The sequence below is a fragment of the Corvus moneduloides genome, chromosome 1 (genome assembly GCF_009650955.1).
Source record: "Corvus moneduloides isolate bCorMon1 chromosome 1, bCorMon1.pri, whole genome shotgun sequence".
Taxonomy (NCBI): Eukaryota; Metazoa; Chordata; class Aves; order Passeriformes; family Corvidae; genus Corvus; species Corvus moneduloides.
The window spans coordinates 23753215-23779657 of record NC_045476.1 but is presented as its reverse complement, the minus strand read 5'-3'; the positions used below and the strand labels follow the sequence as shown (position 1 = coordinate 23779657).

At 37.8% G+C, this 26443-nt stretch overlaps 1 protein-coding gene across 2 annotated transcripts in view; it reads right to left on the bottom strand.

Annotated features, from left to right (window-relative positions):
• The window catches only part of CTDP1 (CTD phosphatase subunit 1), a 102343-nt gene that overhangs the window by 27185 nt on the left and 48715 nt on the right, over positions 1–26443 (bottom strand). Inside the window, exon 12 of one of the 2 annotated variants that reach the window (XM_032101858.1) lies at positions 5793–5971. The exons of the other annotated variant lie outside the window; for it this stretch is intronic. Coding sequence (XP_031957749.1) covers positions 5793–5971 — 179 coding nt within the window. The remainder of the gene's footprint in view (positions 1–5792; positions 5972–26443) is intronic. 2 annotated transcript variants of the gene reach the window in all.

Genomic DNA, 26443 nt, shown 5'->3' with positions numbered 1-26443 from the left:
ATTAAAATTTTGCAGAACAGCCGGCTCATGTGAAAACAGCAAGATGTGCTGCCAACAGAAGCATTTCTCTTTAGAAGCTGATCCTGGATTTCAGTCTGGACTGTTTCACCATTACTTCTGGGAAAAAAATCTCACTGAAACTGCAGTAATTTTTTAATTGCTTATGTGGACTACAGCAAAGAGTCTGTTTACTTGCAAACAGTTAGAAATGTAAAGAAACTCCGTCATTTAAACATACTCTCCACTTGCAGTAACTGAGAACAATAGTTATGCCAAAAAAACCCCCCAAACCAAAAAACAAATGAACAAACAAAAATCCCAGCCCACCAGGAATCAACAAAAATTTCTGCTTTGGAAGTTGAATGCAATCAATAGTTTTGGGAAGAATGAAGTTGGTGAAAGTTTCAGCTCTTAACACCTCAGAATGCCCCTCTGAATAGCTATTTAAAGAGTACTGTACTGTACAGACTTGGAACATGCTGGGCAGTCCAGGTGTTGTATTACCCACAGAAGTTAAGTTTTAAACGCAAGAAAAAAGTACTTGTATCAACCTTGCAAAATATTCAGTCAGAATTTGGTTACGTAAAAAAATATTAATCACATCTTATTACCTGAAGCATGTTTTCTTCTCCCAAATATTTAATTTAGAATGCTGAATTAGACTGAACTTACAGGAAATTAATCATGGGAGACAAATTTGGGCTGTTTTCAGTGAAACAGACTCTAACAATTTATAGATTATTACATTTACAAAGTTTCAAAGTTAGAGCCATCACATAATCTGTATTGAGCTTCCTTAACTTGCTTCACCTTAAGAAAAGCATTTCCAGGGAAGCACGTTCAAACTGACAAATGCCATCTATCACTGCGAATTCTTAAAGAAAATCAGCCTTTCCCACAACTGGGAGAGGAGGTGGCTGCCTGTCACGGATCTCTAATTTTGCAGAGTTTAGGTCTGGTTTTTTTCCCTACTCAATGATTATACATTCTCTTTAAAGGCTGAGTGGGTTTCCTGCTTTGTTAAGGAGACATATTGGATCTCTCTAAAATAGCAGTGAGATGCCCATTAAAATGCATTAAACTCATTCAAGTAGGAAAACTGCATTTATTTACCAAATTACATCAAGAAACAACGAGCTGCCGCTCCTATCAGACATACTTTGATTGATTTGGGATTCATTATCTCATTGCCAAAATCAGTAAATGGGCCGCATTTGCTTTCTGTAGTCTTCCAGCAATCTTCATTCTATGAAGAGATCTTAAACCCCCTGAACAAGCTGAAAGATTCGACCTCATTCACCAATGCTTAACTGAAGTGCTGCCTCTGCAACACGAACATAGATGGAATAAGCTTTGAGGGAACAGCCTTTGAAATGAGACATTTTCCTCTGTAATCCCACGGCCACTGACACAGCAGGGCCACAGCCAAAACCACAGTGCAGTTTTAGAATTGAACTGATACTCTAGTTCTGGCCAATTCTAGTAATGAACTCTAGTTCTTACTGAGGGAGTCTGAATGAGAGATTTTCAAAAGGACCTCACTATTATGCATGGGAAAACTCTAATGGCTCCAGAAATGTAAGTAGTTTAGCATAACCACGCATCACAGAATTCCAATCACAAGTTTGAAACAATTACATGGGAGAAGGACTATTAATGAGAGCAAAATGAATTTGTATTTTCTTCAGACAAACAACATCTTCCAATTACCTGCAATTGCAAACAATTGTTTACTTTAGCATTTGCTCACTCTGGAACTAAGGTTAATGTTTTCTTAAACATCCAAGCACTGACCACATACAGAAATTTTGATCCTTTTGCAGTTAGACATCACTGAGTGTCCCCTTAAATAAAATCTATGTCCCCTTAAACAAAATCTATTCTAAGGGAAGGAGACAATGAAAGATTTAATTCTTAAAATTAACTTCGCTCAATGTATTTTTTTTCTAGGGTGACCTTACACAGAAGCTCTTTAACAGACACACTGCTTGATGATTAAGTGAGCTATGCTAATGCAACAAATGATCCAGGAGGCACAAAAGGATGACTTTAAATCACCAATATTTCTAGATTTAGATCTTCAGCTTTTCCATACTGTAAAAATCAAATCAACAGCATACTCACATCACCTGGAAAGGAATTTTGGAAGACTTTTCAGTGTAATAACATTACAGCTTTACTAGTGAAACAATGCAATGAGTTGCTTGGGTAAGAAAACAGAGGAACCATCATTCTTTGGCAAAATGGTTGAATTTCTATAATTATTTTGTCAGCCATATTTGAGATGTGCTGCTGGCTATTAAGGGTACTTTCAAGAAGACTTTGACCATATATACCAGCTAGCTCCTTAATACGTTTTGAAGTAGTTTGTCACTGAAATAGTTTTTGAAAAATATCCCAGACTATAACAAATGTGAGGCTGACAGCTTGGGAAGCACTGAGCTGTAAAAAAACTTAGGTCCTAAGATTCTCAAAGTAGAGTGTCTCAAGACAGGGAACTGGAATAAAGCTACAGTGACAGTGAATATACTTGGTTCAATTGGGATAAAAGATGTCATCAACAAAATTTTGCACAGGAATTTGCAGCAGTCTTTTCTGTCAGTAAGGAAGAAAGGAAAACTATAATTTCTGTCTTCTAGAAGAGTGACTGTTGCAAGGAAGTGCTATTATATTTGAAAGAAAACACTTAGGAATCAAAATATCACTGTTCCTTTTAAAATTCTAGTAAATGGGCACAGAAAAGATAGTTGAGGGATTTCTGAGGCTCTGAGCTCAATTTTCCTTGATTGTGAATTAGCAATGGATGTGGGAGAAAGGCTGCATTTCCCCTCCAGTAGGAGCTACCAGTTTTCTCAAAGATTTTTTTCTCCGTGCTTGACAATTTCAGAAGTGGCACCAATCAGAGAAATGATCAAGGTATTCTGTAAGTTTCAAGACTGAAGAGTAACATTAAATGTAAGCGCTAGATCTTTTTTTAAGTGCTGTGTTTCCAGTGTCAGTAACTACTGGAAAGGTGTAGAGGAGCAGCAATGCTTACCAGAAACCAACAGCCCCTGTAGGCCTTATCTAGGAATGAGCTGAGCCAGAAGATAGGAGTACTACGTCATATCTGGACTGCCTTTTTCTTGTTCATCTTTTGTTTTTCAGAGACTGTTCTTACATTATCCCTCTTATACGGTATCTCTTTAGCAGATACAACACTGACTGACCATGAAAACATCAATTTAAAGCTTCAAACTTAAAATATAACTGGGATGACAGGTTCCTTTTTATCAAGAAGAATTTCCTGCCTAGTAGACCGTGGGTCAGCATCTGAACCAGCACTTCGTATGTTTTCCCGCATGCCATTCAAGCTCAATCCTGAATGCAATTTAACAAACTGACATGGAAACTCTTAAGACATGGAGAGGTCAAAAATAGAAAAGTTACTTAAGAAGCTGCTCAAAGACTTTATCCCAGCAAGAACACTACTATGTCTACTTAGCTTCTGAGTGAAGAAATATTGCCAAGCTAACTTACAAACTTTCCTGTATATAAAACAAAAGTTAATTACAAATGCACTTGCTCTGTCTTTTTACACCATTGTTGGGGTTTTTTTAGGAGTTCTAGGTTTTTTTTCTGTTAAAGGAATTTTCTCCCATACTGTTACTAAGACAACAAATCGCTGGGTACTTCAGAAAACAAAGAGCTACCCACTGGGGGTGGGGTGCGCCTGGCTACTCTTTTGTTTCACCTGGGTGTGGGGTCAGTTGGGTCCCGTGTCAAGAGAGAGAGGAAGCTGGTTTTCCTACGGCTGCTTTTTTTTCTGCTGGAGAAAACACTGGGATCCCAAGCCCGCCTTCCCTGCCCCGCTCGGAGCTGGGCCGTGGCCGCCCTGCCCGGCCATTGCTTCCAGCCTTCGCTGCGTTGTAGCCATGCTCGCCCTGCCTGCTCAGACCTCTGGGGGGTTCTCCGTTTGGATACATCTGGTCTGCCAGCTGGGATTTGTGCTTGTCCCTGCCGTTCCAGCCTGCTGTTCCCGAAGGTCCAGCCGGACACTGGGATCAGCTGCGCAGGGGTTTGTGAAACCTTTGTTCCATCCCTTCCCGGGATCCCAGGGCACCAGTGCTGCGTGCTCCCCGAGCTCGCTCCGGAGCGCCCCCTGCAGCCGCGGGGGAACCATCGCACCTGCCCTGCTCACCGGGAGCCGCCAGCGCCCCTGCCGGCTGCGAGCGGAACTGCACCCGAGGGGAAAAGGCCTGACAGCCGAGAAGGCTGGGACTGGGTTTGTGATTGTTTGCTGTTACTGCCAGAGTTATTGCTGTTTGTTTGACTGGTTCTATATATAATAGTAAATAACTGTTATTCTTATTTCCCACATCTTTGCCTAAAAGCCCCTTGATTTCAAAATTATAGTAACTCGGAGGGAAGGGGGTTGCATCTGCCATTCCAAGGGAGGCTTCTGCCTTCCTTAGCAGACACCTGTCTTTCAAACCAAGACAATCATCTTTGCGGAATAGTATGTAGCAATATTCCTTCATGTGACTCCTTCTTCCCTTAGGTTTCCAGAAACTTGTATGTCTTCTACACAATGAAACATCACAGTATTAGGATGAATTAACAGTGACATGCCACCACCATGCCTTGCTGCTTTCAAGCTGTGCTCTAAAACATTGATCATTTGCTTGCCTTTCCTCTTCCAAACTTCATTTACGAGAGAATTTTTCTTCTATCCATTTGAGACAAATTGAATTATCATAATTTTCAGACTTTTTCCTGAAGAAGTTCAATGATTAGGAATACCCATGATAAACTAAGAGGCCATGCAAGCTTCCCCATAGCTCCTTCTCCAATAAACCCAACACACAGCAACATTATTACCCCAATCAAAATCTCTCCATGAATGTTGTATGTCACATTCTGTGGCAGTTTTTGCAGTTTCTCTCATACCTTTCTTGTGTGCTAGAACAAAGCTCAGAAAAGTTAAAATACTGCAAGTCAGTTGCTTAAGACCAAATACTTTTATTATCCTCATTAAGGAAAAAGTGTTAGAGCCTAAAGTCTTATGGTTGGAACAGAGTTTGGTTAGAGAGCAGAAAGGAACTACAACACACATCTGAGTCATGTTTGCACTTTCAGCACCCTGTGGTACAGGATGATGACCCCTGCAATTCTAAATTAAAATCTTGTATTGCTTGCTCTAAATTCTTAAGCTTAAAAACTATTAACAGGTTGCATATTGAGAACCATTCTTTAACATATTTAACATAAGCACTTAGTTTATTAAGTTCTAGTTTACTAGCAAAGTGGTTGATAGTCATCATCCAACAGTCAATACAGGGACACTAAGACATTCTGAAGAAGAAACTAGCAAGTTTAAATTTCTTTCTGAGTAGAAAAGCATTCCAACAACCTCATTGTTATGAATGACCAATATAAAAGTATCTCAAAAATTTGGGATAAAAAAGCATAGCTTTCCAAAACCATGCTTTATTTTACTCAAAGTGACACTGCAGAGGACATGGTTCTATATCTGACACAGGACTGAGACAATTTTAAAAGAAGTGCAGTTCAGTTGCCTTCAGTTCTTTCTGAACAGGTTATACCCTGGTTCTCAGTAAGACATTTACTAAGACCACTTCCTTAAATAAATCCCAAAACATTGCAGAGATAAGCATTTCACAGGCTTACAAGAAAAAGTTGCCTACATCCATAGGTTAACAACAGATTGCAAACGGCAGATTGTAAAAAAGCATGCTGAATAGTACACAAACACAATGAAACATATCTTCTTACATTTGAAATATACATACCTGGGTACACTGCCTGTTAAACTTCTTTCACTTGATGATGATGATGATGATCCAGGTCTCTGATCTGTCTTCCTCCCTAGAGTCTCTGTTGCACTAGTCTGAGGTTTTTCACCTTCCTCTCCTGGCTTTTTTTTTTCAGTATCACTTTCATCACTGCCTTCTCCTAAGATGTCATCCACCTGCCAAAGAGTGGAGGAGTCAGTTTATCTTCCAGCAGACTACTCTGTAATAATCTTTCATAATTATTGGATCACTCTTCAGTAATCATTAAGAATATGCTTCAAGTTTCCTTGGCCTCCTCTGTCAAAATTTAAATTAAACCCCAATGTCTTCAATGCAGTTTCTGTAACAACTAGCAACATTCTATTCAAATATTTATTCTATGCTTAGCTTAAGATAGATACACATATACTCACATGACAGTCACACAGAAAACTATTATAAAAAGAGTGCTGTCTTTTGAAATTAAAGAGATAGATGATTTATACTATCATAACATACTGATGCATACTTTCTACTACATACATTTTATATTATTATAGCATACAGAATCACATGGGCAAGGCATATTAAAATCTCTACTAAGAATTCTTATATTTACAGGTATTCCTTGATACATATATAACTATGAAGAAGTCTATTTCTAAATAATACAGTATGAATGAAACATAATGTACAAACCCCATTTTATCCAGATTATCTGATTGTGCTAATTATTAAGGATAAATCTATCAAAGGGCTTACATATTTTGTTAAATAATTGTTTGGCCTTTACTTTTGAAAAGTTAGCATAGGATTTGATAATCCTCTAAAAATTTATTGTGACAGGTTCAGTACTGTTGAAACCATCATTAAAAGCAAATCATACTCATGAGCCACCCTAATGAGCTTCAAAAGGTTATATTCTTTTTGGGTTAGCATTCAACCTTGAGAAAGAGATGAAAACATGAGAAAACACAGGTGAAGATCCCACAGTCTCAATTTTTTGTGAATGGCAGAAGACATGGAACTAAGCCATGTGTGAGCATTTCTCTACTGATATTTAAGAATTTTTCCTAGAAGCAGCTTATTTCAACAGAAGTTAAAATATGCTTCACTACTACTCTCTGTTCTCCCTAATCCACACCTGCTTTATCAATAAGAAAAATATCTGCATATGAAAATGGGCTAAAAGATTTTATGCTGTTAATCTGTTGCTTTTACATGAATAATCCCAACAGCTAAAAGAAAGCTGTAAGAAAATCACTTATATCTAGTCATTAATAAATGGACCTTTAATTTCTTTGTTTAGCTCATTAAAAGGAACTGCAAACCAGTGTACCACATCTAAATCCAGAAGGCAGTTTCAGGTAGAAACTGTAGGAACTGCTGTGTCAAATCAAATGGCATTAGTCCAAAAATGTTTTTTCCTGTGAGCAAAAGTTGTCATATGCATGACAAATAAGAATCATGGAACATAATTAAGGTTCAGGGAGACTGAAAACACTGCTAGAGATAAGCCAACAGTGAACCAAGTAGAAAAATGTGAAGTACACAGGATGGGGATTTTTCTGTGTGTACAGAACGCAGTGAAAGTGTCAAGTGTTTTAAGAGCTACAGCTTGGGATGGCAGGAAGACCCTGCACATACAGCTTTGGTAAAAGACACTCCAGGTAGCTGACATGGCCAGTAATTGACAGCCAAATGGCAGCACAGATCCACAGCTCTGACAACTCCTTTCCTGCAAGTCTTTAACATTTAAACTTGCATTCCTTCATTCCAAAAGCAATACTTTTCCAGAAAGTCTTATGTTTAAAACTATGTTCTCAATACAAAACATGTTAAGGTTTTCAAAGGATAAAGTTAGGCTGATAGACATTCACTATTACAGATGCCTCTCTCAAACTGAAGTTTGAAAGCCTTTTAAAATCTACTTTGTGTGAACATTTTTGACAGACTAGCAGTCTAGTTATTGCCATGTCTGTTTTTCTTTCATCCTGTACAATAACATTATTTGTTTGAAGTCTGAAATGCCATTTAATATTAAAATTACTAGAATTAGTTGTACACATATATATGCTATTTCTCTGAAAGGCCATATAAAATGCATGTATAAATCACAGAAATATATAAAATTTTGAAAATCATTGCACATGAAAACAATGTGGGATGGTCCCTACAAATCTCTTAAACTAGAAGGGCACCCCAAACATGGATTCCTGCTTAATTATTGGCTAAATTGCAAATGTACTGAAAAATATAAGTATTACATCTTCATCTTCCACAATTCTCAAAAGAAATGGAAAAAACCCCATATTTTCATTGAGGTAGTGAGATCTCAGCCCTTGACACTTGAACAAGTTAATAGGCAAAAAAAGTTCATTAATATCTATACACCAACTACCTATCTATACCTATCACTAACTTTGAATAAATAAGAAAGTTCAAAGAGTAGAGGAAACTTTTAATCTGATTCAGAACATGACAGATATAGATGTGCCAAGTATCAACTATAGCTTCATCGATGGGATTAGATTTTATATAATTAATATAAGTGGAACATGTAACACTTCAGAAGAAAATGCCAGCTAATACCAAATCTTACTGATAAGATACAGTGAAGGGATGCTTAGTGCTTTAACACCCATAGCAGCTACCTTTGAAATAGAGTTTTATAATCCAGCAACAATGATTAACATTGAAAAATGATTCATCCCTTGAAAATGACAAAGTTGTTCAATTCAGAAAGAGAGTCAAAAGCCTGACAACTCTTTTAAACACCCAATTATAAAACCAAGTAGAAGTCCTCATCTGACAAAGTTATTTTACTTCTCTCTTAGGAGGAGCAGAGCATACACTCAAGCAAAGTATAAAGACCAAAGAGCAATGAGATTTTTAGTCTCATTCTCTGATGAAGAGCTGAAAAGTACCTAAAGCTTTGCTAAAAGGAAAGTCAGAACTTTCTGTAGTATTAACAAACCAGATCAGCTGAAAGCATTTTCACTCTAGAAGTTGAGTTTACACATTCAAATTGAATCAAGACTCCAAGAAAACACCAAAAAAGAAACTGCTGAGCAACTTCAATTTTTCATAAAGTTAAGTTACAGGCAATGTTTTGATACAGCTTTATGGATATGACAGAGAGCTATCATAATACCTTACATTTTTTCAAGTAGCAACTACATACACAGTAGTGCAAACTACAGATTTAAAAAGAAAAAGGAGCTGTGAATAAACTTTAATTCTTGTTTTTCAACTAGCAAGTACTTTAGGATTCAAGTTTTAATAGAATTGAGAAGCTACCTTAGACAGCCAACAGGACAACACTTGCAACTGCTCAAAAGATCTCTTAAATGTGCTACAATGGTCTGAAACACTTTACAGGAATTAGAGAAGAAAAATCTATAAAAACAATAGGTTTGATAAACAGCTGGAAATTTTGTACTGCACAGAAGATACACATATTTCTGCCCTCCCCCCCCCCCCCCCCCCCCCAATCTTTCTGAAAAGACTTTTGCTCCAACTGATTGTGTACGTTAAGGGAAAATCAGAAAAAACCACCAAGCATTTAAAGGAGTTCTTTAGGTCTGTTTCTACTGCCACAAAAATGACTGTTCATTGTTAGCAATGCAAGCAACTGGTATTGACAGTAAGTACAGATAAAACCCAACTCCATTTCAGCATAAAAACCTGTGTGTCCTGAGCATTTGAGATTGTGTTGAATGCATTTTTTCTTAGAAAAAACTGGCAAAAACTAATATAGTCTGCCACCTGTGTCAAAAGGTTTCAATATGTACCTTATACTCCCCCTATGGTATATAAGGTCAAAAAATAACTCTAAAAGGATCCTATAACCCCTGGCTCCCCTTCCAACATTCCCTGCTACTTTGTCCCAAACTATTGCTTTTTAGTACATTACAGAAATCAGCTGACTATTTCACAAACTTTAGAAGAGCAGAAAATGAGAAGACAAATAAAGATAATGTAGAAAAGGGGACACTGAAAATTACAAACTAAGCAGCACTTCCGAGCATGTAAAATTAACAGTGAATGGTTGTATCAGATTGTAAATCAAACTAGAGAGAGTGGTGGCTCTATCTTTCTGGAGCTGTGCACTGAACTTTCTAACCTTCCAGGGCAGAAGTGTGAAAAAACTGCTCTGTCTGTGGCAAAATAAATGTAAATAATACTCTAAAAGCTTATTAACTCCACACTATAATGTAGTTTGTAGGAATTAATACAGCACTGCTAACTCTAAAGCAGGTGCAGTTATATTCCCATAACCCAGCTTACAAGAAGTCACCCAACAGTGCTCTACACAGTGTGCACAATCTCTCGACAAATCGTGATTGTGGCACAATCAGAAATGACTGTCCTCTCTTTCCTCAAGCTGCTCGAAGCGTACACCCGGCATTTGGAAAAGCAAGGAAAGGTTTATCAAGAGAGGGACAGAAGAAATTATGTTTGTGCAATTGACTTGGAAAGTTTAACTGCTCAACACAAAAGAAGCGCAGTTTTGCAAAGAAGAGCGAGAGGCCATGACAGGACTGACAAAGCACCTGCACAAGCACGAGGCAGAAAGTGAAGTGCTGGGTCACTTAACTTGCACAGGCAGTCATCTTAATTTCAAATCCCACTGGGTTCTGTGCTAAACAGCATAATACAGATGTTACCCATATGTCAAACTTAAGCAAGATCAGGTGCTAGTTATGCAACTCTATATGTCAGAGTAAAGTTTCTGTGATAGCTGACTATCTGGATGCTATCTTCTACTGAATACAGTATTAATCTAGTTTTTACATATGTGTTACATTGTACCCTTGATAAAAAGGGCTGAGTTCAACAACACATCTAGAAAATACTCTTAATTTCTAGTGAAGCCAAACAGCAAAAAAGCAAAATCGAAGTGTAAAGAAAGCATAGTAGTACTTAGAGACAGAGTTTCATTGAAATTCCAAAACAAAACAAACCTTTCCTAGAATAAGTAAAAATACCTGAAGTCAAGTGAATTTCTATTAAGGATCACAGACAAGCAGTTATTCACTCTGTGAATAAATTCAACATAGAATCTGGTTTTAATGGTGTAAAATGGTTTTACAACAAGCTTTCAGAATATCCAAATAGTTTCAAAATAAGGGAATGTGTTTTTCTTTGTAATTTTTATCATTTACTGTATTTATATTCATAAACACTGTCTCTCCCTTTCAACAAAAAGACACCCTCAATTTTCTTTCATTAGCAATTAAAGAAACATTACAACGTTTTACTGTCTTTTTGTAATAGGAAAGTATTAGTGAAATAAAGACATTACTGCTTTGTTCCTCAGCAGCTGAAGTCCCAGAATGAGATCTTCATGCTCAAGAAGTATTATTTAAAATACATTTTGCTTTTCTAAATACTTTATGGTATATTTTTGAGTGGGAGGTGATTGCCCTTTTCCTCTGTGAAGGGGCATTAACCATGGGTAGCTTTTTTTAGTTCAGGCAGTAAACAGGTTTCTGAGTTATATTCAAAGCCAGGCGTTAAGAATGAGAGCAAAACCAAACCTGTAACTTGTGCTTCCTGGCACTTGTGGTCTGGAATGATTTTCACCTACTGTCATCAAACTGCACATAGAAATATTAGCAGTTCCTGGTAATAACCAGGAGGTTATTAGCCAGTTTTAGGATGAAAAGCAATTATGTGAGAAGAAAAAGCCTTGGCTCGATGCTGAGCACAGCTGCTATGCTCAAATTTGAAAACCAGCAATTTAAAAACACCACGTGGAAGTAATTTACAAGGAGCCCCCACTGCAATCCCTGGAGGCTGCACTGGGACCTTGCTGGGAAACGAACAGAGGCAGTGGAGCCCCAATAGCTGGAGTTCCCAACACTGCTCACAGCACTGGCTACAATGCCAGCACAAGCTTTAATTGCAGCCCTGGGCAATAGACTGTGCTCCTTAAAGGCAGATCTGAAGGGAAAAATCCCAAACCCACTGCCTCTGGTAATCTGACCACTTAACCTCTGCAAATGAAAAGGAAAGGTAACTGCAACTACAGCTGCACAATTCACTGTATTTGGGCTTTACTACTGCAGTTAATACTTTGACTAGAATGAAATAAAATGTCACTTAGAGATTGCATACCAATATTGTTATTAAAAAGCAACACTAATCCTGTATCCTTCATATGATTGAATGAGATTGATTCTTCAAAGAATGCCATTTAAAACTTTGAATTTCCTACCTGGAGATCAATGTCTAGATTTGAGTGGAAACCTTGTAAACATTCTTAAGATGCCTAGAACAAATACCTGAAACTGCTAAAAGAAACACAAGGTGCAATCTTTCCTTGGTAATTAGGGTGCTTCGAGTGCTGACTTAAGGATTCTGAGTCCTTCTAAAACATAAATTTTATTATGGAACAAGGGGGAATGGTTTTCAGGTGAAAGAGGACAGATTTAGATTAGATATCAGGAGGAATTCTTCCCTGTGAGGATGGTAAATCACTGGAACAGGTTTCCTAGAGAAGCTGTGGATGCCCCATCCCTGGAAGTGTTCAAGGGTAGGTTGGATGGGGCTCAGTGCAACCTGATCTAGTGGAAGGTGTCCCTGGCCATGGCAGGGAAGTTGGAACAAGATGGTCTAAGTCCCATGGCAGGGGGGCTGGAATGAGATGACTTAAGTCCCTTCCAATCCAAACCATTATATGATTCTCTGATTATTAGTATAATGAAAATTGCTTTCTTCCATTAAATTAGTAACACTTCACTGATGTTGGAAAGACGAAAAAGCCCATTCCTAACTACTAATTTGTGAAATTTAAATTAAATTCACATGGACTAAAAGTTACCAACTGTAATATTCACAACAAATTTTTAATTTAAAGTCTCTAAAGAGAAAATGTCTCAAGGGAGATAATATGATGATTTCTCCAAAGCCTTTCTGAGTCAGAGATATCACTGGAGCCTGGAAGCTATGGCTTCATCCGATTATAAAGCCATCCATAACTCTAATCTTCCTTTCCTTTATTCTGTTTTCAAAAGAAATCCTCTGCCAAAAGATTGTTAAATAGCAATAGGCCTGTAAATCTACACTGTAATTTTTTTCAAACAGTGAAGTCAAAGATAAAAAAAAATTACCACAATACCTGTGGCCAGAGTACAGTTGTTCACCTATGCTGGAGGACAGATTCAATGGGAACAACTTGAAAACAAGAACAGCATTTCCACTCCACCTTCCCTGCCCATCAGCTTATAGGTGGGATGGAGAGGAGAGACAACCTGAGCCCACTGGAGGCAGCAAGCGTGGAGCCCTCTGTTCCTTTGGTTGCAGCATTTCTAGAACAATGATACCCTAGCATACATAAGAACTCCATGGCTGCTAAATGCAATGATTCTTCAATTTAGACTGCTGAAAATATCCATGCCAAAATTCCAGAAAAGGCTCCAACAATGTAAGTTAAAGGCCAGTGAGGAAGAGCATGATCTACAGCTACCCTTCAGAGAAAGAATGTGTTTTTAGTCTCTTACTGACCATTATTTATGAAAAGTTCTGGCCTTAGGTACAGCAAAAAAGCAAGTAGTTGGAAGAGGTTTGTCCTAGGGTTCTTTGCAGGGAAGCAATCCTCTGCTGACACGGAGAACAGAACGCTGCCTCCTCAGCAGCAAGTGACTTTTCAGGTCACTCTCATAGCTATAAGCAACTGTGGGCTGCACCATGACCTTACTGCACAGAAAAGAATCCACTTAGTTTCACATCACAAATTTTTTTCCAAATATGGAAAAATCTAATATTTTTAAACGTAGCTTTGATCTTAATTTTTTCTTCTGTATATGAAAACTTTTCATTTCACTTTTTTCCTCAATGAACTGAAAAGCTTTTTTTATGTTTATTCCTACCACCCGAATGTTTAGGTACAGTTAACTGAGGATATTACCACCTATGTCTTCAAAAAAGCTAGCAAGTATTTCAGCATGCTTTTCAGAGGTGATATTATGGCATAATACATATGAACAATTAAACTTTCCTACAATTTCCTACAGTCTGTATCAAGAGATTTGGGCTGAATTGAAGTAACTTTGAAACAAAAAATTTTCTTATACAAAGATGTCACAGGAAGGATAAGCTGTCTGAATTAGGTTAAATTGTCCCTCAGTACATAAAATTTAAGGGAGAATGTGTGACGTAACTCAGTCCCATTTCTTCTGAGTAACCTCAAAAGAACTTATCTTTCACATTCTGTCTCATCAGTTTTTTTTTCTTTAGCATTAGAGTGCTTTTTTCTCCTTTCAAATTTCTGACTTGATTTTTAGAGTCACATAAGGCATTTATGCAAGTGTCCTATACCCCTTTGTCTCAAACACTTCAAATACAGATTTCACTGTTCTCTACCACAATTACCACTGGCTCGTTGGAGCAGGTGATGAATAAATATCAGAAATGACTAGTCTTGTTCATGATTAAAAAAAGAAACACTTTTCCTCTATTTCCATCTCCATACACTGAGATCTACCTTTGTACCATCTTGATTTTGATAAAGGCATGCTTCAGGTTAGAATATCGAATCTGGCAGTGTTATTATATCTAGTTTGGTAGATTGAGAAACAATTATTCTAACAGTTTAAGGAATATTACCGAACCTTAGAAAAAAGCTTTTATGAGATTTCTTTCACATATAATTAATTTAGATATTGACTTGTATGTCCTGGATGACTACATTTAAATTAAAATGCATCCCACTGAAACCAAAGCTGGTCAGAAAAAAGCTGTACGTTTATATACTCAGTCGTGAACTGCATGTTCTTCAGTATCAGTTCCCCTACTGAGAAATCACAGGATTTGACTAGTAAACATGCTTAATAACTTGCAAGCTTGAAGGAAATGGAAACCATCTGAGTGCTCAGAATTTCCACTATGCAAAATATTAATCTTGCTTTTTCTATTTCAATTAGCCCATCCTTTATGTGAAAAACACCTTATGGGACATCTGAGAGTTTGTTAGTCGCTAGACACCTAGAATCACAGAATAATTTAAGTTGGAAGGGACTTCTGATGGTCACAATGTCCAGCACCCTGCTTGAAGTCAGATCAGTTCTATAAAGTTACTCAAGGCTTTGTTCAGGAGCGTTTTAAATATCTTCAGATATGGAGATCTAGGACCACTCCTGGAAACCTCTTCCAAAGTTTGATCACCCTTGAGGTAAGAAGGTTTTCCAATATACGAAGTAATCCTTGTAATTAGTGTCTGCTGCCTCCCACCCTATCACTGCACATCTTTGGGAATTGTCCACCTGTGTCTTTTTTAAACTCTCATGCTGCTGTTGACAGCTGCTGAACTCTCACCACCACTATTAAATGAGTTGCCATGAGTTTGAAAGGGTACATTTTTTTAAGAAAACCCACTAGGTTTGGATTTGGTGGGGGGAGGGCTCTAGGCAAGAGTTTTAATACAGCATGGCTTTTTCTACTAGGACAGACAATTAACCATTAAACTTTAAGCATTCTTATTTGATCTCTGAAGGGTTGATACTTTAATAATAATGGCAATAAAACCATCAAGACGATGAACTAAAAGAAAAAAAGAGGGCAAAGTCACATGCTTGAGTTTAGCTTTATTTTTATAAATTCAAAACTCATAATTTGCTTTTTCTCAGAGAGCCAGGATAAGAACATTGAAATTACAGGACAAAAACTGATCACCAAAAAGGAAAACTAATTTAGATTTATCCAAAGTTTTTTCCCCTCCCCTGTGTAACACTACCAATCATCAAGCAGAAACACGAGTGAGTACACCTTCAACAAACAGATGGTACATTTAAATTTAACCACAGGGTTTCCCGGTATTGCAAGAGGAGCAGAAGTAAGAAGGCAGAAGGACTGACACTTCAAGTGTCCTGCTGTAGAGAGATGCAACAAAACTATCTCACTGCTCGTGTGACATCTCAGAGACAGGAGCAGTTTAGTTACCTTCAACTACTTTTTTAAGCTAGGTTACTGCGTAGCTACCCCATTTCCCTATCCCTCTTCATTTTATGTCTACACTAACACCCAAGCTGTTAACAGTATGCCACAGCAGGAATAAACCGCTGCAAAGAGACTTTGGATAAGCATCTCTATTAAAATGTGTAGCCACAACCTGAATAGTGGGAGACTGCAACAGACCAATGGCTTGGAGAAGTTATGTTAAAAGTATTACCACATACTCTTTTGTGACCAATTTAGAATTTCATAATCTGATGAACTGAACCATGCACTACTACTGCAGCCTATTGGTACTATCAGCACATTCTCTTCTGAAGAGTAATATTTGTGCCACTGGCCCATCTTTCAAGTTCACCTGTACCTGCAAGTCCTAAAAAACAAAACCAAAAAAAACAGCAATAGAAGAGAAACTCAAGCTGCATGCTCAAGTTCAAGTGTCACATATTACTAAGTGTCCTGATTTCACTTTAAGTAAACCTTCACCTTAATGAAATGAGGCAGTGAGTGAGTCCCCAGGCAATAGTCTGTTGCACTCAAATTCTGTTACAGTCTTTTTGTAGAAATAAGCACTATCTAAATATCCAGAGACTGGAATACCTAGAGAGTCTATTGATGCTATACAAACAGAATACTAATATACATAAACTCCTAGAGGGAAGGGAAAGGAAGAAGGAGAAAATTCTTATACAAATACATCTTTGGTGTTCCTTAGTTCACAGAAGCTATCAAGTGTGCAAAATGAACAAAGACTAATATCACTGTAGTCTTTTCCCAGCCAACAAAAAAGGCCTGGTAAAGACTAGAAGTATCCATACCTGTTCCCTTTTCCTTTAACACAGGTGGACATTTCAGGGATCTCACTTTGCTGCACTCATCGCTACAGCTCTTATCTTGCAGAACTTTACAGCAACAGGTTAAAAACTTGTAACACCTTACAGCTGTACTGCTCATCTGTTTTAAAACAAGACCATATCACACTTTGTTCTCAAAGCTACCCTTCCTTTAAAGTAGAACGTACATTTTGCTGATACACAACAAACAACAGCTTTGTCTTGTAATTTTGCAAGACTCTGAGAATTGTCAGTCTGGCTAGTAACTGAAGCACATTTTTGCCAGAAGCTGTCATAACCTTCTTCTTATTCCCAGAGATTTAAAAAGAGATATGCACAATCTAAATTTCTTTAAAAATAAATTAATCTAATTTGCTAATGAAAGAACACTTGCACAAGTTGTTTAAATACTGTCACAAAATACCACTGACATATTAGGTGAGAAATTCTAACATTCTATTAAAAATGACACATGGCAATTTGAGAAGGCACAAAGCCTAGGCTCTGACTGATTGTTTCTGACACTTCATTGCCAAGGGGAGACATCAGTAGGAAGCTGCTAATGAAGTGCTGAGGGCAGCACGACATCAGTATGTTAGTATCAAGGAACTAACCTGCTTTTATACTGTTTAGGTTATATAAAGAAATAGAAATTTGGGTAAAAATCATTTAGCATAAAAAATACTTAGTCTATTTGTACTACTTCTAATCAGTCCGTCAGAGCAAGCCTTTTTTGGACATAAGCCTCATTTAACAACTATTTTTTGAACATCAAAATATTGTCAAGTGACCCCTTGACAGTATCTGCTCTCATGTAGTTTCACTTAAAAACACAAAAGAAAAGAAACTATGGATGCTGAACACACCTATTGCAGTGCTCCCCCCCATGAGCATTTTGTAGAGGATAGCATACTAATGGCCCAAGCCTAATAAGCAATGGGATTCCTAGGCAGCTAGCTAGGATGAAGTGTCATCTACTGCTAAAACTCACTTGCACTCTGGCGCAGCTGGTAAGTTTCTTCCTGACACAGAGAGGCAGCTCTGAAGAGGCATGAACAGGCTTCCTTCATCGGTGCAGCTTGATGACTGTCCAAATGGTTTTTAAAAGAGAATGGGACAGTTCTCAACATATAGTCACTATTTTATCTGGAAATACCTGCTGAACTGGTGGATGGCGTTTAAAATAGTATTTCTTTTCCTAATAGTGGACGTGATCCAGGTTTTTGCAGCCTGCATTTCTAAAGGGAAAAATCTCAGCTTTTATGAAAAAAAGTACTAGGACACTAATCTGCATATTCTCTTTCAAGTCATCCCCAAAGGCATTAGTTAGTAGTGTAGCCAACCTGCAAGTACACTTAGCACATTATCCTTGAAAACTGCTGAGAAGCATTTAGGGCTTAACCCATCTGGTTACTCCATTAAAATGAGAAAACCAAGAGTGGGAGGAAACTTGATTTGAGCTAATTTCCTAACACTTCAACCTGAATTACAGATTATTTAAACTACCTTTGAGGCTTTAATGTTCTTCAGCTCAGAGGCAAACACTAAACTTCTGAAATGCAGCAACCAAAAATGCAGTCTCTTATTGCATAGTCATGATCAGAAAATACTGTAGAATAACAGCCACAATTATGGACTTTACTCCAGAAGATGTAAGAACCCAAGCACCTCACCCTAAAAAGAAGATACATAAAACAGTTGCTGATACAATATGCACACCACCCTCCCATTTTTTACATCTCAACTTTCAAAGCTTTCTCTCAATGAGTCCTTGTTATCACATGTTTTAACAAGACACTCTCTTAGCACAGTGCTGGGTTTCACCATCCCAAGGCTAACTGAAAGCTTATCTTTTGCTTAGAGAGACTGAATATTCATCACTACATACATATTTCAGAGAAAAATAAGGGTTTTTTTCCTTTTCAGAGGTTGAACTCCTTTACTTCTTGTTCAGTAGAATATAAAGCTGTTCAGAAGCCACAGTCCAAATGAAATTGAAAACATTATGGTGAGAACAAAAGACAGGCAAAAAAACCTGCTTTCATTTACCTGCATGCACAAGCTTCCTGCAGTTATCACAGCTGCAAAAGAACCCAAACTATGGCTGTGTAGAGCAACTGGGATACAGTAGGGCTTACTAGCTCAAAAACACTGCTATAAAAACACAGATAAGCTGTGTTCAGGATAGATTTATTCACACATACTATGAACAAACCCACTCCCTAAGATGGCTAAGCCAGCTTGGATCTGCCTTGACTTGCTAATTTTAACTTAGCATTACCAGATATCAGCTGGCCTCATGAAGCATTATTCATTTGTCAGTGAACTTCCCTCCTCAATAAGCCTGATTAGTTTGGTTTTATTATAACAAGAGCCAAGAGATACTTATCAGTGTGCTCCAGCTAACAAAACCACCTCACATAGTTAGCTTTGGAGAAAACTATTTCTGCTTTTACAAGAAATTTAAGGATGACAGTGAAGACAGAGCAGTTTTGAAATGGTTTCTACTGAACTGGGCAATGAGACTGCTTGACTCTCTACAGACAAGCATGTAGCTTTTAAGTGCAGTAGTGCTGAAATATGAGCACTGTGTATATGGAAGCATCCTGTGTAGCTAGCCTACTCAATAGCCAGAATTAGGCATGGAGTAAGTTAAGGAAAAAGAAAAGTAGTAATCCATAAAACAGTGAACAATAAGCCCAGTAGCTGAAGAGTGGTCTGTTTCTACAACAAGCTCAATATTAATGTGATTGAATACCATGCAGGTTCTGATATGATCTCTGTGTCATGGTATGACAGCTATATCCAGTCCTCAATACCTCTGTGATGAAGCAAGTTTGATGCTGGAGCATTGAAATATCTAGGATAGGCAGCTGTCTGTGTTAATCTCAGAGAAAGCAGTATCATCATATTTGCTACAAGGAGTGACAGGGAATATTGTCCAGAGATGACTGTGACCCCTGGCAATTAGAAAGTGCAAGCTCATATACAAACCCTGTAACAATACAGAGTAACAATGATGTTCTCACAAGATCTAAAATTAATGCCACTACTGTAGGCATGAAAAGTTACCACAGCACAGCCATTGGGGAATTATTAATTTTGTGACTCATTGCAGCAGAGAATCTTGTACATCAGCAGGGGGCTCTAGCTCTGCGGCTTTTCCTAACCTCTATTAAAGTTGTACATGGAATGGAAATAGTGGTGCTGACACAGGAGCTAGAACACTCAGAGCTGAAGGACTATCACACAGAGGCAGAGTTGATTGGCTGTATTCAGTGTGCCTGAAGCTGGCACCTGACAAGAACGAAGACTACCAAAGCAGAGATGTTTTCCCTTGAAAATGTCTCTGAAGTGAGCAATTGCAATTATGCATAAGTAAATTTAACAATAAATCAGCTTATGATAACTGTTCAAGATCAGCTGATTAAAAAATAATGGTATAAACTAAACTGTCCTTCAATGCTGTATGTAGAAATAACCCGGCCTTTGTGTCACCAAAATGGACTTGCATTTTTATTGTCCCAGAATTCCAACCACAAATTAAGTTTGCTAGCAGACTAGCATTATGCAAATGTTTGCAAAGATTCTTCATAGCACTTAACACACATTATGCTATATTGCATATCTATATTTCTTTGTATGTTGAAATACAAGTATCAGAAGATCTTGATAAAACAAAAGAAATAGTTATGGAAAAACAATTCAGACTTAGACTGGGACTTGAGCAGACACCTTTAAATATCACTCACGGAGAGTAATAGCTCAAATTTAAATTTAAAAAAATGTTAGACTCGTGATGAGGCTCAATCAGGCCCTGTATGCAGCTGCTCACAATTATGTTAGGGATCAGCTTGCAAATCGTTTAACATGGCTCAGGCAACTCATTTTTAACTGTGGCCAATTAGTGTTGACAGCCTAGCTGCATTTCATTTAGCATATGGAAGTAGACGTATATGTTAAAATAAGGTTACTGAACTCTATTTAAAGAGGTTTTGCCCCATTTTTGGTGAGTAAACAAACAGCTGAAAAATGCTTTCAGCTTCTCTTTACTAAAGCCAGCCAGATAAGGATGCAGAGACCATGTACTACCAGAGTCCTTTGAAAAACCTCCACAGACTGTATGGGAAAGCCTTCTCCCCTATAGAATAACCAAAACCTTGTATATACATTCCAGAGGTGGAAGCTTTATAGAACTATTTTCCATTTCACATGGAGTAACATTAGAATAACACATTTGCTATAAAATCAGACACAATTTACAAGCCAGAAATTGTTCATATCTGCAGTATCACAGAGCTCAGGATTTATCCTTATGTGCATAATTTTTACTCTATGCTTAGCAGAATGTCAGCTACATGGAAAAAGAAGCTACTCTTCTAAAAACCCAACTTTACAATGAAACAATTTTGTGAACACCTTTGGGAGAATGGCAGAGGATCTGAATCAACTATTGACTGAATCAGGAAAGTATGAAAACTATGTAAGATGGCAGAAGCATCTTTGCTGACAAGTAAATCAGACCAATCTTGGACTAACTAAGTTTTGCCTGGATTTCCCTTTTTTTCTACTGACAATCTATCAATCTGATTGAGTTTTATCAGATTCCTCAAAAAGAAGTAAGTGTTGAAATAAGCATGGCTGCTTCTTTAGTTGATGTCCACTTGCTGCAGCCCATTACCAACAACTATTGTAGCACAAATATTTGCACTTATGATTAAAGTACCTGTTAAAATAATTAGGCACAATATAAGTGAAGTTTCAATAAAAAAGAGGGAATGGCCTGAAGCTGCACCAGGGGAGGTTTAGGTTGGATACTAGAAAAAGGTTTTTCACCCAGAGGGTGGCTGGGCACTGGAATAGGCTCCCCCAGGGAAGTGGTCACAGCTCCAGCCTGACAGAGTTCAAGGAGCATTTGGACAATGCTCTTGGGCACATGGTGTGACTCTGTGATAGCACTGCACAGGACCAGGAGTTGGACTCGATGATCCTTGCGAGTCCTTCCCACTCAGCTTATTTTATGATTCTGTGAAATGTTTTTTATTTTTTTCTAAAAAGCCTGACCAGCCAAGAACTTGATTGATCATGTTCATTTTGCTCAAAAGTCTTATATCTTATTTTAATTAACAACTTGTCATGACTGCTATCAAACTAATTCTTACATATATAGGTAGTCTCCATTTTTATCTACAAAATGCAGATATTTATACCATGTGTCATCTGAATGCCAAAAGGTTACAGTATGTTTCCCATATATCCTTATGACATACAAATTACAAAAAAAACCCTCTAAAATGAAAATAAGGCATCCAAGTACATCAAAAACCGTGCTTAAATAGTATTTACTATGCAACCTGTGCAGAAAAACAGAAATGATCCACAACTGATTGTCTACTTGAGATAATACCAACTTTGATAAAAATCCTTTTCCTATTTTGGTAATGAGTTGTCTCCTTGTAAAACATGGTATTACATTAAAAAAGCCTCTTTCCAAACACTTCTAAAAAGCTTGAACCATGATGCCCTCTTAAAAAACAAAAACGAGCAGACAACCAGCTCTATGCAATTAGTGCATTAACTAATGGTCTGCAGAGAAATATCAGACCAAAAAAATAGGAAAATATATGTTTCACATTTTGATAATCCATTTGAATCTCACTAGCTTTATCTACACTACATGTATTTTGGTGCTCCTTCTATTAGGCGAGTAACAATCAGACTGTCACTGTTTCTGGTCAGGATGATTTACAATTTAAGCATGACCAATACTGATTAAAAAAAAAGTTCATGTCTTCTGTAACTAAAAAACAAAAGAGAAAAGCAAGAAAAGCATAGCTGCTTTTTAAAACAGTTTCCATTTTTTCAGAGGAAACTGAATTCTTCAAAGCAAAACAAACAAAGGCAGAAGCAAACTACTGATGGCCAGCTTCTTTTAAGTGCTCATCTTTCCCCTCTCCAATGCACTGTATCATTATCTTAATTCTATCCTGCTGATTCTCATCGCCAAGCTATTAAAAATAGTATTGGAAAACTTCACTCAGTTTTCTCTACTAATCAGATGAGATACAGGTGAAATAATTGCTGTAACATTATAATACACTAATGCTCAATTACTTCTCTATTATTTAACCATACTAGAGAAGGGTGAATGTCAAAATCCTAAAATAGGGGAGAAGCAGTAAAAATACTTTCCTTCTTATATAACCACTTTAAGCTATGTCCTTTAAAAAAAACACATTGTATTTCTTGGTGCACCAGCCAGCCATCACCCCAGTAAGTCCTTCATGAAGACAAACCAGCAACCTGACTCCTAGCATTGCACCCTCACCATTTCTCTCCAGAAAACTCATCTCCCATGGAAAGAAAGCAAGCAACACATTTAGTCTTGCTGGGTAAAGCCATTTGGTAATAAGCACTCCACAGTGAAAACAAAAAGCCATCCAGAGCATGGGGGCCAGATGGGATGTGAGAGTCACCATGTGAAGGAAGGTGACAATAGGGCTGTCAGTAAGGAAACAGCACCAGGAAGCACCAATGGACTGAGACCACCCAATCTGAGTCTCCTCAGGCCTGCTTATATCACAAGATACTTTGGCAAATCCTTTTCATACAGTCTCCTACTGTCTTGATGAAGAGCAGCATGTTTACCTTTCCTACTTCTCAGTATGTGTACTTTCACTAATAGTTACTTCAAATGTTTTTACAAGTTCACTTAGAGTGAAAGCTGTCTAATAACTGCCAAGCAAGACCTCATCACTTACAAGGACCAAGGTGCCTCAATGACAATCACTAATAACAGCAAGTGTACACACACGCTCATTCTTTTAGCTTCAAAAAGAGGTACAATTTATAAGAAGCTAACCAAATTTAGCATCTGATCAGTTTATGACATAGTACATGCTAAGGTGTCAAACAAGAAAATCTGTATGCGAAATGTAGTTGTGGAAATTCAAAGAACTGTTAATGCGCAAGTTAATTGTCCAAGGGAGCCCAGGCAGCTATTATTTGCTCTAGAGACCACATCCTCCACATTAAATTAGTACTTTTTAACAAACCAAGAGGCTAACCACTTACTGAGATAATAGTTTTCACCAATTTGAAGGAGAAAAACACTCCCTCCTAATTCACTGCATGGTACAGTCACTAACTTGAAATAAAAAACAGAAATTAAGGGATAAATTTGCTTAGATAAAAGCAAAATGTAGAGTGACAAAATGTAAGAGCATAAGTGGCCTTATGTAAGAGCACAATGTTGCAATTTCAGTCTTTATATATAGCATATAAATTACAACTTAGTTAAAGGAAAAGAGTGTGCAGAATACATTCTAAATCAACAGAACTATGCTGATGCAAAAGTAGCTCATTAGGCAATTCCCGCTAAAGAAAAATCTGTATACTTAAATGCACTGGTGCACAGAACATACCATTGCAATGTGGTGACTTTGCAGCTGCTGACCACATATCCCAACCAGATGGTAGGAATCTTTGCAGCTCCACTCACTGAAGTGAGAGATGGGAAAGCTAGACCTTGGACTGGTATCAGATTCACTCCCTCTCTTCCCCTGTCCCAAGTCCCAAACTGAGAGGAATTTAAACTAGGAAAATATTTTACCTTAGATGGCAGAGATGATGACACTTGACAAGATACAGATGCTACTCTCAAACACCGTGACCAAAACACAGTAACAAACACAAAAGCCTAAGCATCATACAACTGGTAAACTATGTGTGCACAGCTGTTCCAGGATGTTAGTAATTCCAGGCCATCTTGGATGAGGAGGTAGTGAAAAACAATCAGAAATCTTCCCGCCTTACTGAACTTGTTTAATCTTCTTGCCTTACTGAAGTTTCTTTTGAACTTCCTTCCCATCAGTGAAGCCCATACTGGGATCTGTTGAGGACTGGTCCTGGAAGTACTGACACACATGAGAACCTATGGCTGTCTGCCTTCTACTGTTACCATGGATGTAGCAGCAGCCAAGATATGAGCAATTGAGAGCAGGATCTTGAGCTCAGCTCAGGGTATTTTCTTTTTCCTTTATCACTGACATGTTATGAGGGAGCATCTTAGATTCTTACTATGCATTTCTACTATTTACATGGACTGGTGAATTAGAAAGCACCTGAAAAATAACATAAGGGAACTGTACTGACAGCCACAGCTCTAAAAGGAACAGATGTGAATAATCTGTAGCCAAAAGGAAGAGAGGAATGGAAACTCTTGACCTTGTTTACTTACTTCTTGGTTAAGTAATTTACTATACACAAGAATGTCAACCTAATTATGAAAGGGACACTTAAAAAAGGGAAAATCTTTATATAAAGCTGACTCATTTTTAAAAGAAGTTAGCACAATGCACAAGGCTAAAAATCACCTTTTGTGTCTGCAACAGGTACCACAAAGAAAGAATACATTTTACAGAAAAGCAAAGTCAAGGTCCATCAGGAAGCAATTAGTACGTAAAACTGCTTATTTATAACACACAGGACACAACACTTAGGATTAGGTCAACTTAACTAAGTAACTGTGCATGATACTATCCCCATCGTATAGGTTCTCTCCAAATATAATTTAGGAATACAAATTTAGCAGAAAATGATCCCTAATGAAAAGGAATTAGCAATCAGTTCTGAAGAAATAGGCTCACAAGATGATCCCTGAGTAACCTCAGGGAATGAGAGCTACATGGCATCCTGTACTGAGATAAACAGTTATGAAGACATGTACGTCTTCATGTGGTTCGTATGTCATCCCCTTCTTTTGCGCAACTTGCTTTAGCTAATAGATCTTATTTCTGGAAACAAGTAAGAGTCATCTGAAGCCTGGATTCCACTTTCTGTTTTTTCTCAGTAAGCTACAGCAGATCCACACAACATTGTACTGACTGGTAGGTCAGGAATTTCCACCTAGCCCTGACAAAGGATGACAGTGCCACACAGTCAATCCCAAAGTGTGTAACAAAGGCTCCTGCAGGTGAACAAGTCCATTCCTGCTGAAATGGGGAAAAAGAAGAGCTGCAGACAGCCCAGTTTCTTCTCCCTACAGGACAGGCTTCTGCAACAGTTACTTTCCAACACAGACACTGAAAGCAAAAGTAGGTAACTTTCCTGTAAAGTGATAGAACTAATCTTGAGAAAACAAAAGTCATCCTGGAACAGCTATTATGGACAAGAGGTTTCTAGTTAGTTGTTAACCGCATTTAAGTGTTTGGAAACCATTTCTTTAAAGATTTTTCTTTAGTGAAGATTCCAGCATACTAGATAAAATTCTATATAAAAAGCATTTTTATGGAATGATCTTTTGCATGTTATGTAGCAGATAACCAGTTATTTAGAAGTAAAAAATTATCCAGTCCTGTAAAAATGACTATAAACAAGCTAATTTGACCGGCAGTGTTGAATTCTGCTGTCCTTTACCGTTCTGTAACACAGACAAACAGCAACAATCAGTTGGAAAGCACCTGTGTCGGACTAGTACAGAAAAGGGGGAAAACATTCTCTCAACTGTGAGGCAGCAGCACCAGGAGGCTGCATATTTCCCAAGTAGGGATACATTCCTTATGCACTTACTCTGATCTGGCAATTGCCTTTGAATGGCAATTCTACTACATTGAACACTCTTGTGCTTCCACTTCTCTAAAATTCTAACAGTCCTCCACGTCAGAGGGAAAGGAAGCTACCATTGGATCTCCCAGATCTTTGGCACTGAAAAAGATACAAAAGGCTAAGTGACCTTAAACTGCAACCCAATAGCTAAAATGCTATTCATTTCTTTTGATTTACTTGGTATCCATAGCACAACTACAACTGAAAAAATAAGATAAAACTCTACATAAGATCAAATTTTAATACAGATGCCTATTCATGGTAGTTCTTCCC